Genomic DNA, 16,251 nt, shown 5'->3' with positions numbered 1-16,251 from the left:
TTGAAGCTCATCACGCTGAACAAATCTGCTGGTATACTCCATTTGGAATTCAACCATATAATTCTTTTTATACTTAATATGCCAGCGACTTGCATTTTTACACCTTGCTCATGTTTTCCCTCTACTAAACACCCTCTCTGTCCTTTACCGTACATGTCTGCATCACGTTTATCCTCCAAGGCCCAAATCAATTATCGGTTGGTCATTCACTATACTAGGTACTGTTTTAAATGCATTCAGTATTCAAGCCTCAAAACAACAGTACGAAGCAAGCATTATACCATTATTATCTTTGTCTTAATAATGAGGAAACGAAGCAACAGAGAAGCTAAGCGTCTTGCCTCAAATCATACGGACAGTAAACACTGGAGCTGGGATTCAAGCTGAGGGTGCATGGCCTTAGAATCTGTGCTCTTGGCTACTATCACATATTTACTTTCTGCATGAAGCCTTTTTCTAGTTCTCCTAGGTAGAACTAATTCATTGACTAAACATCACTTAGCATTTAGTCTATACTGGGTATCAATGTAGAAACCAGTGATACCATCATGACGTACACTTGGTGTCCCAGCCATTCAGGGGCTCACAGTCCACTTGTTTACTTGTTCCCTGTTTTACGTCCTCATGCACTGAGGTTGTGCACCCCGGAGAGCACTTGCCTGTGCGTGCACCATGATGACTTGCCCACACATGTCCGCCATGAGGCTAGGCAAGAAGCTCATCGTCCTTGGTCTTTGTTCTTAGTGCTCAGTATAAAGCCCCGATACTGGAAGTCAGGAGACAGAATTCTTCAGAATCCAAATTTTTATTAAAAAGGTCAGAAAAGAATTTGGGGTAGACTTCTACCAAAAAATACTTGGAACATATAATTTAGAGGATAGGAGACTTTAAGCTTATAATGTAAATTAGAGCTTCTACCTCAAACCATTTGTTTTTTTTTTGGCCACACTGCGCAGCATGCAGGATCTTAGTTCCCCAACCAGGGATCGAACCCGTGCCTCCTGCACTGAGAGCACGGAGTTTTAACCACTGGACCTCCAGGGAAGTCCTCAAACCATTTATTAATCATATCAGTTGGTTATGTAAAAATGCTTCCTAGGATTATTATAATCATTACCCACAAATTGCACGGGGTATAGTATCTTTCCTTTCTTTTATCTTTTCTTCTAACTCAACCAGATAATTAAAACAACTCTATTAAAACTACATACATGAAATCTGTTCATGAAAACTATACAGTTGGCCGCCATATTTGTGGGTTTTGCATATGCAGATTCAATCAGCTGTGTCATTGATCCACAGTTTGTCGAATTCGTGGATGTGAATCCATGGACTCAAAACCCGCGGATACGGGGGCCAACTGTATTCATTGTGCTCCTCCACCATTTTATGTAAAGGACTTAAGCATCCAAGGACTTGTTATCTGTAGGGGCTCCTGGAACCAAACCGTGGCAGATATGGAGGGAGGTCTACACTGCAATTAGAAATAAGAACAGTAAATCATGATGAAAAGCTCCTTGTTCTTCAAAAATAAACTAAAGATCTTAGAAAATATTATTCATTAACCAGGTAAACATTCTAACCATTCTGTCTCTGGAAAGCTGAATATAAATGATTAAAAGACAGAAGGGTCAGAAAAGTTAGATTTTTGATTCACACTTGTGTTCGAACTACTCAGATCCCACGTGGGTAAGAGTTGGTTTGTAGATTGGATCCCAGCCATTAATCCCACTGCCTGTAACTGCTGAATACTTGAAAGAGGATCGGCCACAGAAGGAATATTGCAAAAATCTCCCCTGGGCACCAGTCCACCCCAATTTCTATGAAGAGAGGACCCAAGGCTCCATGATCTTTCACAAAGAAGGCAGAAATCAGGTCTTTGTCTGAGAACCACTTGGAGGTGTCATAACTTGGAGCAGAGAAACAAGAAACAAAGGTAGGAAGCTACCCATCCTAAATGGATTTATTAACAAAAAAGAGGAGGGAGTGATAAACACTGAAAAATACTGCAGTTCAGAAATCAACTTACAAACTTCATAAGTTTTCAGTCTTTTAAAATTATACTTTATAAATATATGATATATTAATAACTAATAATCATTTATTATTAGTTAATTAATATACAAATAAATTTTAAAGAGGCTTGAACCAGTTAAATAAGTCATTAAGGCCTAGGTAATATTGTTTTTACTTTTCCCATCTTTATTTTATCTATCTCAGTTTTCAGTTGTAAGAAGTTAAAGGTTTTGATTATTCAAATCCATGTAGTAAGAATGTATATGTAGCCAACTCATAATGACCTCTTTACTGTATTATTCTTAAGAAGATCAATTATCGGGGCTTCCCTGGTGGCACAGTGGTTAAGAATCCGCCTCCCAATGCAGGGGACATGGGTTTGAGTCCCGGTCCGGGAAGATGCCACATGCTGTGGAGCAACTAAGCCCATGTGCTGCAACTACTGAGCCCACATCCCACAGCTACTGAAGCCCGTGTGCCTAGAGCCCGTGCTCTGCAACAAGAGAGGCTGCCACAATGAGAAGCCCACACACTGCATTGAGGAGTAGCCCCTGCTCGACGCAACTAAAGAAAGCCCGCGCAGAGCAACGAAGACCCAACACAAGCAAAAATAAATAAGTAAGTAAATAAATAAATAACTTTATTAAAAAAGAAAAAAAAAGATCAATTATCAGTCTCTTAGTCTTCCCTTGGAGACAGCTCCTCCAAGTCTTACTGCAAACTCACTCTAACAGCAACAGAGTGAAACTGAAAGCTTAACCTCTTGCTGTATGTTTTAGCACCCAAATCCCAACACTGATATGGATAATCACAAGTTTACTTTGATCTACTTTTTAAAACCAAATTTGAATATCTACAAAAAAAAATCCTTCCCAAACCTGCTGCCGTTTGCATCTGTATTTGCCCTTTTCTAACCGAACCACACTGTGTCATGTGCTTCTCACGGATCTGACCTTTACTTAGCAAATCCCTCTTGGACCTTGTGAGATCTTGGTTTTCAATATTCAGCTCTGCAGTTCTCAACCTGAAGCACCAACGTACATGTGCTTGCTCCACCTCATCTCTGCAGACCCCAGGCTGGGTGCTGGCCTCACTCAGGACTGTTTCCATGGATTTTTCTTTTGATTTGGTTGACATTCTATAGTGTAATCTTGGGAGCAAATCCATAGGGATTTATATGTTTGCTTGAGAGTTATACATTAAGTCTTTAGTAAATAAAGCAGACATAATTACAAAAGTGTATCTTAAAAATTAAGTCACTCACTATCACTGGATAATTCAAACCCAATCAGCAAGTAGAGAGATTTGTTAAATCAATTTTCTGAGGTAGCCCTAATAAAAGGTGGCAGAATAAAATATAAAATTGATGTCTTTTAACTTCTTTTGTCTCTCTACTGACTTGTGTTTTTTCTACTAGATTAAGCACATTTTCCTAATAATCGGTACATTAGAGGTTAGTGCATTTTTGTTAGCTTTTTAAAGAATCTTAAGGGTTCAAAACCAAACTACCACACTTAAAATACTACTAAGCTATTGTACAGAAAGTTCAGGGAATTCCCTGGTGGTCCAGTGGTCAGGACTCCGAGCTTTCACTGCTGAGGGTGCGGGTTCAATCCCGTCAGGGAACTAAGATCCCACAAGCCGTGGGGCACAGCCAAAAAAAAAGAAAGTTCATTCACTTTGTAAGAGTGTATTCTCACCTATAAGTACTTCAGTGACCTAAAGACAGTCCAAAGGCAGCTCTTCATCTTCTGCAGGAAAATCTGAGGTACGTGTTTTATCTTCAGAATAAGGCATAAACTTCTTAGCATGGTGCAGAAGTCCCTTTGAGATCTCCAGAAGCAAGCAGAGCCCTCGACTCTGTCCTCTTCCTCCTTGCCCCTCCCCCTTCCCCAGTCTATTCCCCAGCCTTCCTAAATCACCTGCAGTTCCCAGAAAATGTCACGTCCTTCTTTTTTTTAAATTTATTTATTTATTTATTTTTGGCTGCGTTGGGTCTTCGTTGCTGCGTGCAGGCTTTCTCTAGTTGCAGCGCGTGGATTTCTCATTGCGGTGGCTTCTCTTGTTGCAGAGCATGGGCTCTAGAGTGCAGGCTCAATAGTTGTGTCTCACAGGCTCTAGAGTGCAGGCTCAGTAGTTGTGGTGCACGGGCTTAGTTGCTCTGCGGCATGTGGGAGCTTCCCGGACCAGGGCTGGAACCCGTGTCCCCTGCACTGGCAGGCGGATTCTTAACCACTGCGCCACCAGGGAAGCCCACATGTCCTTCTATCTTGTAGTTTACGCTGCCCCAAATCCACTTCTGTCCATTTGCCTGGCCACCTCCCCTTCTTCCATCAGGTTACCTCTTAGACTTCCCTTTTCTCAGGTTGTCTAAGCTTCTTGGAGAACCCTCAAAAAGATGCCTGTGCGGTCTTCTTCCCCAGGCAACAGTGTTTCTTGTTCACCACTCACTTTCTGAGCCTGGAAAAGTGCCTGCCACATCCAGGTACCTGTCAGACACCTGATAAATGAACCAAGGAACCTTCAAATCCAGGGCGTGAGAAACAACTTCCTAAAATGTGTTGAGACTCACCTGCTTCCGCATCACATCTGTAGCCTGCATGATGTAGCAAGGAGGCAGTCCGTGGCTTCTGGCCAGAATGATGGCCTGCTCCAGGGTCACGCTCAGGGTGCACCTGCGGGCAAAGGCAAGGGCAAGTCAGACTCCACCGGTCCCCGTTAAGCTCTTCAAGACATCTGGGGCTGCTAATGAAGGGTGGAACAGTATGCCTCCTGGGAGAAGTACTCATTTTTCCCTGGGTATCTCCCATGTACTCTTGAGGTACCCATGTTAATAAACTTCTGTCGCTTTTCTCTTGGTAATCTGTCTTTTGTTACAGGGGTCTCAACTGAGAAGTCAGAAGAGTAGAGGAAAAATTATTTTCCTTCTCCCACATGAATTTCAAAATCAAATAGCACCAGCCAAGTTCAAAACAACTAGACAATAGACCACTGATTTTTCTACACAGAACACCTGTTTAAAAATAGATTATAGAGGTACACTGCTGGGGTCCTAAATTAAGTATTTAAATTGAAAACAAACCCATAATGAACTCTGTTGAGGAGAGAGTTTATACACAGAAAATTAAGTAAGCAGAATTATAATAAATTTTATCATCAGATATGAATCTTTATTGGTATTTCATGTAATTTAAAAGAAATGACTTACTAATATCTTTCATTCATGTTTACATATTCATAGTTAATAGAATTATACTGATTTATACCCAATATCTTAGAAAAAAGTGAAATTAATATTCACTAAGGTCAGAATTTTTTTTTAAAAGTGTGTTTCTTGGACCCAATCCAAAAGACTAACATTTTGAAAAGGAAATTTTAATGAGTTATTCAGCAATGTGGTGCCCAGAGCAGCCCCAAAGAAAATTCAGAATTCAGCACCCAAATTCAGTGATTGGTGAACCTTGGTCCTCTTCCTTCCCTTTAGGGCATTTCTTTTACTTTCTTCCACATTTTTCTCTATAGCAACTCTTAGGGACCTAAGAACCCTCTGTATTTGATAATATTTTCAGGTGCTGGTCTCTGAATTGTTCTTTTAGGGGTACCTTCTGCATACATTCCATAAAAATGTTCGTTACTTTTAGATGTTTTGCCTAACATCTATATTAGTGGATTTTGTTTCACTTCATTTTTCAATTTATTAGTATTTTGATTGTTTTTTCTCCATTTTTGCAATTACCTCTCTGTGGTTTGGTATTTTACAAATGTATTTTTCTAGATCTATTTAGTTTTTCCCTACAAATGAAAGTTCTACGGTGCAATTATATGAGGAATGTCGAACTCATTTATCCCTGGTTGTGAGGCTGTACCACAGAAGCCCAGTACACCTGGTAGATTCAGATACTGATGACTTGCAAAAAAAGAGAAACGGATTTAAAACATTACTGCTGTAATTTTAGAAAGAACCTGACAAAATGCAACTTTATTATTACAATAATTGCATTCTAAGGAGAAACACGGTCAGTTCCATTGGCTGTTAAATGACGTGAAAAGCAGCTTCCTCGTTAACATTAACAGAGAACTCTTTAGAAAGCATTAAGAACACATATTCACATGGGCTAAAGTTTTATAATTAACTTCTAGTAGTATACGATGTTTATAAATATTTAATGTACGAGTCTGACAATAATATAAAATTGTATATTACATGTACCTGCATGCATATGCCAATGCAAGCCAAGAGCTATAATTGACAGTTCATGTTCAAAAAAAATCAAATTTTTACAAAGCATTTAATTGTCAGCTAACTCAACACACCATAACCTTTTTCTCCTCCTTAAGGTCTTCTCTACTCCAATTTTAAGTCCTTACTGATCCTAACATTTTAACCAATAAGGCTCGTTACACCAGCTGAATGAAGCTAAGAAAAATCTTGATCTTTTTCTAATCATACTGAAATGTGTCCCTGCTTCCTGATAAAGCCTGACTTGCCCTCATCAACTTACAACAAACACTTGCTCATTGTGAAGGACCTTTAACAGGAAGCCTGTAATTTTTATCCATTTTCTTAACCTTTTTAAACTGATTTATTTCTCTCTACTTCAAGCTGTAGTAAACAGCAGTACAGCAGCAAATTATCTGCCAGAGGCTTTAAAAGATTTTACTGTAATCTCCTGATCAATCAACGTGGCCCGTAACATGCTCTCGGACAGGGTACCTCAAAGTGTCACACCTTTAGAACCAATCACATGTACGTCATCTAATAGAAAAATCTAGCTTAAAATGGATACATAAGTTTTATTTCACCAGCATATCAAGAGAAGATGGCTTCGTCTATACTTGCCTTTTTGTACTAACCACTGTGTATATTCCATTTAGGTCCCACCATTAATTTGAAATTTTTAAAAAGTGAAAAAATTTAAAAGAGACAGCCAGGTCAACGAGAGAAATATTGCCTATTCGATTCACAGTTGATTTATCCAATGGAGGCCTAGTTTTTCCATCGCAGCATCACAGAGTTCCATTCTCCTAAATTAAGCATGTGGAAGAGCGCCAGCACTAAGCCCACAACTCTGCTTCCAATATACCATTATTTGTCTCATAGCTTTTTATCTTCTCTCAACTATCTCAAACTGAATGTCAAATGGAAAAATTCAGCATTTGCAAGAAGCATTTTGATTCTGGCATTCTCTGGAAGACTCTAGATCCAGAGAGTAGCACCTGCTTTTTTGTTGTTGTTGTTGTTTCTTTGCGGTGCACAGGCCTCTCACTGTTGTGGCCTCTCCCGATGTGGAGCACAGGCTCTGGACACGCAGGCTCAGCGGCCATGGCTCACGGGCCCAGCCGCTCCGCGGCATGTGGGATCTTCCCATGGCACAAACCCACGACCCCTGCATCGGCAGGCGGACTCTCAACCACTGCGCCACCAGGGAAGCCCGCACCTGGTTTTTTGATGATGCGTAAATGTATACTCAGAGTCAGGCTTTACAAGAGATCATTTGATTTTATAGGTACTTCTCTGATTACCAGTGAGACTGTTCTGCTAATTCTGGGCAAGAGAATGAAGGAAACAGACCAAAGGCCAGGAATCCTAAGCAAATCCCATTCCATACGAGATTTCTTATCTGACCTGTGAATTTCCTTTCTAGAACTATCTCTGTTCTCACATTAGGCAGTTAAATTAAAATTTAAATAAATCTACATTTTTACTCCATCCTGGAAAATATGGGCTCTCAATTGTTCAGCTCTTTCCAGCTGCAATATCATTTTAAAAATTTAGACAATTCTTTCTCTCGGAGTCACAAAAGTAAAAAAATAAAATAAAGGTCACAGTGTAGAATTTGTCCTTCATAAAAAGGGAAATATAACATATACACTGAGGAAAGTTGTTCCATGATTTTAGTAATAAGACATCCCAAGTAACGGCTCTGCTTAGGGTATACTCCTGAGAACGTGTACTTGACAGGGCTGCAAAATTATGCAGAAATTGTGCATTTCCTCATAGAAAGAAAAAAGGAAAGGGTCAATACACCTGTGCTTATAATGCATAAATCTTCTTGACATATTTCATATTAAAAATAGATCCCACATCACTCAGGGATTTAGCATAGTTTTAATATGATAAATGTAACCTGTGGCCAATGGGTCCAATTTAATTTGAAAAGCACTTTGATTTAGCAATGCTATGGAAGAGTCACAAAGAGGTAACTTTCTATTCATCCACTCATTCAACGAATTATTTTTGAGTGTCTACTTTGTAACTACAAGTACCATTAAGTGCTGGCAGAAGGAGATTTACTTTCAAGCTAAAATCGTTGAGTTTCAGAGTTCCCTTTTTCATAGGATCCTTAGCAACCTGTTCACATAGTCATATGCTTTTACAAATTTGCAAAAGCCAAATGTTTTGACTGCAAATGGTTATGACTGCTGTCTTTTTATGTCCCAACTTTCCTCTGTCATGTTCTGCAATGTTCAAATGGCCACAGTTCTTTCTGGAACTGAGCTAAATGAAGTAGAATTCGGGATCCATTTAGGCTAGGTTTACTGAACCTATGGATATGATTCACAGTCACTTATAGTTAGGTTATTACAATAGCCTAGTGTAGGAATGGACTCCAGAGCATTCCTACTGCGCATTGTACAGACTCACCCAAGGTTGAAAAGGATGTGCAGGGTCCAAGGCTGTAATGCAATGTGTTCATATCCTGGTGCACCCAGGACTGTGTGTGGTGCAGGAGAAACAAGGTTGGAATGTATACAGCCAGAAGCTACTCTGTGGAATATTCTTCCATATATCATGGTCCTCACGCAAAAGAACCTTATGGAGGTTTTCATATTTGACAACAATTTTTAAATTTAAAATAATGTTGATGTTGAAATGTGCTATCAATCCTTCCACAAGATTATGATGTTATTAGATTATGATAATTACATGAAGTTCATGACAAACTTTCACCAACATCTCCTTTATAAATTGGGGTTTGGTTGAAATAGAGTTCACATGACTATCATTTGGCACTTGCTAATATGATTCTCTGTGATTTTTATTTCATATCTTTGTCCCAACTGATCCTAGGACATCCGGTATCAACTTTATTTTGTGTCGAACTGTAGAGTTTAGGGTCAGAAAAAGCATGTGAAATGGTCTCCTGTTTGCCAGTCCTATTTCTCGATGCCAGGGGGCTGCAATGAGCAACAGCCAACACCCCCTCCCTCCCTCCCTCAACCCAGTCTCACTGGAGAGACAAAGCTTAGTTTTCCGAAATTGGCTTAAATGCAACATACTGTATTTCAACCATTTATTAACTCATATCTATTATACTACATTCAGTTCACTTTTAAGACTGCAATTCTTATTTGAAGCAGGTTATGTGTTAATCTTTTCATAAAAACATGTTAATCTTTTCCTTTAGGATGACTCACCACATTTCTATAATAAATTAGATAAAAGATTCTCCAAACGCGAGGATCTTCTTCATATTTGGTCATTTACCATGATCACAGACAAAAACACCACTTTTACTTTAATCACAATTTAAAACCTCCAGAGCTCTAAAGCCTCATTTAATGTTGATTCGAACAGTACTGAACAAGGAAGCCAATCTCCCAAGGGTTGAAGTGCATCAAATTGAACACTTGGGGAGATGCATCATCCCTTTTGGGCCACCAGGGTGATGCAGTAACTCACGGTGAAACTGACATGGCAAACCAGAACAACGGTATGTTTATGGCTTTGAGCTGTGGATTTCTCTGCTGACTTTCAGCACTGTTCACTGACAGGAACTCTGATGTTTTGCCTGGCAGCTAACCATATTGTTCTCTCTTGGGTGGTCCCAAACTTTGTTATTACTAGTGGAGGAGGGGCATTCAGATTCTAATTATAAACTGACACCTTAAATGAAACACATGAAAAACTAGTGTAATGATGATCTCTGAATTTGTAGCCACAATAATTTGCCTTAAATTCACATTATGTAGATGTTGAAGTGAAAAACAAGAAAACTTAAAAGGTAATTAAAGAGAGAAAAATGCCATCTTTCACAAGGGATACTTTGCTTTTATTTCTCCATATTTTAAAAATTGAGAATGAGACTGAATATTACTTTGAAAATGTCTATTGTATCCCTCAATAATGTTACATATTCAATTACCAGTAAAAACTGTGCCCCAAAACAAACCCCACTGGAGTCACTGAATTTAGGGATACATGTTTCAACTTAAAAAGTTACTTGAGCAGTGATTTTTTCACTCTTTTGTGCCATAATAATAGAATTGAGGCACTTGGATAAGTTATGTTCAGTTTTTTGTGTGTGCTAGAGCAGTATAATTAGCAGGATAATTTCCTGTTAGAAAAATATGATAAATGGAAGACACACACTCACAGTTGAAAGGCATATGTTGGGGTTTCTGAGTTTAAAGGACCATATGCCAAACAATGGTTTTGATCTGCTCTGGAAAAGGCAACATTAGACATGTCCCCTAACAATCTATATAAACTGGCTAAGTATTTCAACATTTACTTCAATATTTCATTTGGAATTATTTGCATTCATATACAGGTTAATTTGATTTTGTGCTAGATGAATATAAAGTGAAATAAATATTTAACCATTCTGAAATCAGTGAGTTTTGCCCCACTGTAGAATTCCACCCAATGATCAGAGTCTTGATTTTGTTTTTTAGCTCCGGATTTCCATGTGTATTGCCTCATTTTCACCATCCTTTCTAACTGTGATACTGCTTTTAGTCGCAAAAATAAGAGGGAAAAAATTCTCTTAGGGAAAAATGCATGGCTCAGAATCTATGTATAAAGACAGCCTGAAGACCCTATTCTTTGATGACATTCTTCCCATGAATTATTTGTCTTTATATAGTTACAGCTGTTTATATTTAGAATCTTACAGATTTAGATCTTAAAACGTAAAATCAATTCCCCCGTATTCTATTAATTAAAAGCCAGGTCCATTATCCTTGTTCAAGTGACTGTCACTAATAAGTTATTAGGAATCTAATCAGCCATGGTTCTCCAGGATACTTTATTAAGCTGAAGTTACCTGGGCAGCATTCAAATTTTGGAGAGGATAATAATGACTATTTCAATCCCAAGAGAACGAAGCAGGTGAAATAAGCTGGAACATCAGCAGATACTACTGCTATTTGCCCACCACTCTTTCATACCCAGAAGCTTTTTATGACAGATGGAAGATCCTGTGATCACCTGGTCTTATGCACTCTGCAGCATCATCTGAACTTCAGTCCTACAGAGCCTAAGGCAAACTAGTTTCAACAATCTTTGAACTAAAGACACATTTTCTCCCTGTTGGAAAAAATGTAAATGATTCTGCTCAGTTTCCAAATATTTTTACTTCTTCCTTGTGCTTTTCTCATAATCCCATTTAATCAGACAGTAAAAACAAAAAACAAGCAGTTGTAGGAAATATCTGAGTTAGAGATTCTCCATTAACATTTTTTTTAATTTAATCTAAATGTTAAACTTCTTGAAATGTGCTACCAAGTTACTATAATTTAAAGTGTCTGATGAGTTAGTTCTTAGAAACACTGTTTAAAAGACACTGTGTAGTAACGGGTATAGTAAGTACGGTGCAATCCCAGATCCTCATATTTACTGATTTTTAAATATTAAGTGCCAGCATTCAAAGAAATAAGAAAGTTGTTAGAAGAAATAAGATGCAGAAATTATCTAATTCCTTAAAGGTGTATTGTGCGATATTTTTAGTGTCTTCAACCTTCCCATTTTTGCAAAGCCTTCCCAAAGGAAGAAGATGTGGTGGAGATTAAAATTATTGCTTTCCTAAAATCTTTGTCTAGTCTTTTATGATGACCCCGTTTCACCTCCAAGCTGAGATATAAGCTTCCAAGCCATTCAAACCAAACTCATCAATTACAAGAGATTAATGTATGTGCGGCAGGTCCACGTGCTAATATACCTACTCTAGTACCTTTCACAATGATTAATTTCATATTTCTTACTATCCCTCAAACCTCTCCTCTCTGGCTGCACTGCTAGTATCAACTCTTGCCTAGATTGGTGCAACCTGGCTCAGACTCTTCTTGTCTCGCCTCTTCCCACTATTCATCAAAGGCGATCTTTTAAAAATGCAGATGAAAATGCAAGCATTTCAATGGCTTTCCACTTCATAACTTGAAATACAAAGTCTTCACAATATGGTCTCTGATTTTCCTTACTTCTACTCCATGCTTCAACTATACTGTTCACAGTTCTCTGAAGTCACCTCCTCTCACAGTTCTCATATGCTGCTCTCTTCCTGATATGATCTCAGATGCCCTGGTTTGGGTCACATATCATGCCTCTGGTCATGCTATATTATGCTTGTCTGAAAGGTGTAGGGATGAAGAATACAGGCATTAGAGGCAAACTTCCTAAGCTGGATCTTAAATTTGCTAATAAACTCTGTGACTCTGGGCAAGTTAACTTAAGCTACTGAAACTGTTTCCTCATCTGTAAATTGAGTTTAATGATAGTACGCACCTCAGAGTGTTGTCTTCAGGATTACAGGAAATAATTCATATCTAGTACTTAGCACAGGACATAGCATGTAGTACATTCTCAACAAATGTTAGCAATTTTCATTAATACTACTACACCACCACCAATAGGCCAGACTAGTGTCTGTATTGATTGTAACCTTCCTAGACCCTAGCATACTTCCCAGGATTAAGTAAGCATTCAATATACAGTTATTGAAAAGAAATGACATGAATTCCTAATTCATGCCCACCGTATTATACGTAACTCCTAAAAGATACAATTCATTTCTTTATACTCTACATTGCCATCTATTTGTTCAAGAAGTGTTCACTTATTAAATAAATTTGGTAAAGTAATAAATGAACTGTAGAGGCAATAAATTTTAGTAAAAGAACAATCACAGATTCCCCTACAACTTCTAAATGGTATATAGCTTTTCTTTCATGAACAATGACTTGCATTTCCCTTTCTCAGGATTTAATCACTGCTCGTACCATGGCTTCTGATGAACAACTCTCAGTGAGTTTTGTTAATGTTTGGAAATTATGTATTATAATATATTGATTCATTATTCTTACATTAATTCTATTAATTAACACTTATTCGCTCATCAAAATGGTCTATGTATCATTTACCTATTTTTCCAGGTTCAGAAGAATACATTTGGAACCCTTGCAGAATCAATTCTTTAACACTGTCAAAATGACATGTTATATATGCTTAGCCTCTCCTGTAGTTTCAAAAACATGTGTTCATTTCTTTGAGTCACTTCATTAAAAAACCCAATCCTTTGGCTCTCTTTCTCCTATTGTCCATATTAAAGTAAACTGGTGCCACACAGTATGGCTGGCTGGCTGGCTTCCCAATGTGGTCCTCTTGTCAAGACCTCAGAATTGCTGCGAGAGCAAGGACCTCTTACTACCCTAGTTTGGGGTAGCACAGTGCATGCCCCATAGCAGTGCTCCATAAATAACTCCTCTGTCCTTCAATGAATGAATGCACAAACAAATGCCAGCACCTGATTCTTTCCAAGTCCTAAGTATTTGTCGTTATTCTAACACATACTCTTGATTTTTGACACGAGGGAAGAAGACTTCCTATCCTTGAATTCAAGGGGATCCCGTTCTGCTGTTCTTGAACAACTTTCTACAAGCTATCAATGGAGGATTCTAAAAATAACCTCCAACAGGGTCCAGTGCTTTGTGTATTCTACTTCTTATAGGTCAGAGGAGTGAATTCATGTTTTTCATACTCTTCTTACATCCTATTGTGACTCATCACTGTGATTTCTCCAGCTTTACTGAGGCATAATTGACATATAACACTGTGTTGGTTAAAGTTGTGTATGTTGACTTGATATACTTACATGGTGCAAGACGATTACCACTATAGTTAGCTAACACCTCCATCACATAATTACCACTTCTTTTTTGTGATTGAGAACATTAAGACCTACTCTCTTAGCAACCACTGTGATTTTGCTTTACATACAAGGTTTCCCTATTTTAGTAGGTATGATCTAGTCATTTTAAACAGATTCATTTCATATCTCTACCTCTGCAATGAGAAGATGCATTCACCACCAGAAACACAGATGAAGATAGAAACAACTGAGGTCCTGCAGTAGATGTTTTCACATATATTACTCACTTAATCTTCATGCCACCTTTTGCAAAAAGAAATTATTATTCCCATTCCACCAATAAATCTCTGAGAGACCATGACAGAATCACGGTCACACGGTAAATAACAGGATTCAAAACCAGTTTTCTAATTCAAAATCCAGAGCTTTTTCCATTATACCAAAATCACATCACATAGATCACTGCTTTTAGAGAACCCCAACTCCCCACATCCATAATTCAACAGTCCCAATCTTGGTCTCAGCATTGCATGCTAAATGCACTGTTTTGGTAGAGACTAATACAGCCAGACCAAACGACTTCACTACGAATGTAGACCTCATTGTACTGAAATGTGTTCATGGTTAAAAAGAAACTAGATTTGAAACCTGCTGAACAATTCTATCGACTGTAAAGCAATCACATAGTAAAAATAAACTGAAGAAAGATTGCGTTCCTTCTCTACTACAGATGTGCATTTTTCTATATAAAATGCACTGTGCTGGGTAAGGCGTGTTCATTCCTGCAGTGATCTCATTTATTCTGGTTTCTAATTACTTCTAACTACTGAGCACAGGGCACCACTGTGAAAAGTATATTGACAATTAGAAGGAAGCGCCCGACTGAAGAAACTAATTGTTTACTGTTGCAGGGTTTTATTTTCCCTGCTTCCTTTTATTACCTCACACGGAGGAAGAACTATCCATCTGAGGGCTAAGGCAGTACGTTAAATAGGAATCAATGCCAAAGTGGCTGCTATGGCTCAACACAGGCAGAGTGTCTGCACAAATAATATGGAAAGGACCTCTGCTGATCGATCGTGTCCAACTTGGTCACCCTGAGCAATGTGTTTGTGATAAATGAAAAGCTTGAGAAAACTGCCACCAGTCAGCAGGGATTTCAAAAACCCAATACCTCTGTCCTTGTTCCCCTATAACAGAGAAGGCACTTTTTTTTTTTTTGCGGTATGCAGGCCTCTCACTGTTGTGGCCCCTCTCGCTGCAGAGCACAGGCTCCGGACCGGACGCACAGGCTCAGCGGCCATGGCTCACGGGTCCAGCTGCTCCGCGGCATGTGGGATCTTCCCGGACCGGGGCACGAACCCGTGTCCCCTGCATCGGCAGGCGGACTCTCAACCACTGTGCCACCAGGGAAGCCAAAGAGAAGGCACTTTTCTTAATGAAACATGGAAATACTCTTTCGTGAAAAAAGGGCAAACAGTTATTTGTTTTCAAAAATACAGAATTCACTTATAGACACATATGCATGGATAATAAAATATTAAATATTTACATTCTCCCTTTAGGAGAATTTGAATGGCGGTCTAACAATAGGTGCAATCCAAAAGCCAGTGATCATTCAGGCAAGTTTCCAGTACATTTTATAGATATAACTTCCGGGTGTCTATTGATAATTTCAACATTATTGTTTGACTCCTGTCAAAGAGACAGTACTGATGAAATCTTCCCATGACTGTACTAACTCCTATGTCTCATAGTCTGGAGCTGAAAGACAAGGGGTTAATGAGTATTTGAAAAAAAAAAGCAAAGAGACGGCAAGCAGAGACGGGCACCATGGAAAACAACTGAACACAATGGAAAAGCAACGGGCAACAGCTGGAGAGAGATCCTGGCAGCAGCAGCAGAGCCAAACTGAATACGCGGTTCACTGCATATATCTTAAGGCAAAAAATAAATCACATTTAAGGGGCACGTTTTCAGCATTGCACAGGGAATTAGCCATGAAATTCCCATTAAAGATAACAGGACTTTCTACTGCAACTTTCAACACATTCTAGGAAAGTTCTCAGTGTCTAGCTTTAAACCTAGGCTTCAAAAACATTCCACATCCCTCATTCCCTTCTCTTCAAGCACATTAGGGTGTGTTTTTCTTTGACACGTCTCACTGCTGAGGTGAGCACAGAGGTAATTGAAGCCCTTTGGGGATGGGTAATTGAGCCCTTAGGGGCTAGAGGAGGTATCTGCTCGGCTGAAAATGTGTATGAATATGAAACATCTGTGTAAGGTAGGACTCTACCACAGTCACCAGGGTTGCATCTGCTCCTCCGCATTTTAAATTCTTCAGCCTGGACTCTTTCACCGATTG

At 38.8% G+C, this 16,251-nt stretch overlaps 1 protein-coding gene across 3 annotated transcripts in view; it reads right to left on the bottom strand.

Annotated features, from left to right (window-relative positions):
- PREX2 (phosphatidylinositol-3,4,5-trisphosphate dependent Rac exchange factor 2) overlaps positions 1-16,251 on the bottom strand; it is a 283,316-nt gene that overhangs the window by 19,375 nt on the left and 247,690 nt on the right. For all 3 annotated transcript variants that reach the window (XM_081259019.1, XM_081259020.1, XM_081259023.1), the window contains one exon: positions 4,589-4,691. In XM_081259019.1, coding sequence (XP_081115145.1) covers positions 4,589-4,691 — 103 coding nt within the window. The remainder of the gene's footprint in view (positions 1-4,588; positions 4,692-16,251) is intronic.

This window comes from Mesoplodon bidens, assembly GCF_964165515.1.
Source record: "Mesoplodon bidens genome assembly, chromosome: 16".
Lineage (NCBI taxonomy): Eukaryota > Metazoa > Chordata > Mammalia > Artiodactyla > Ziphiidae > Mesoplodon > Mesoplodon bidens.
This window is presented reverse-complemented; position numbering and strand designations above follow the sequence as displayed.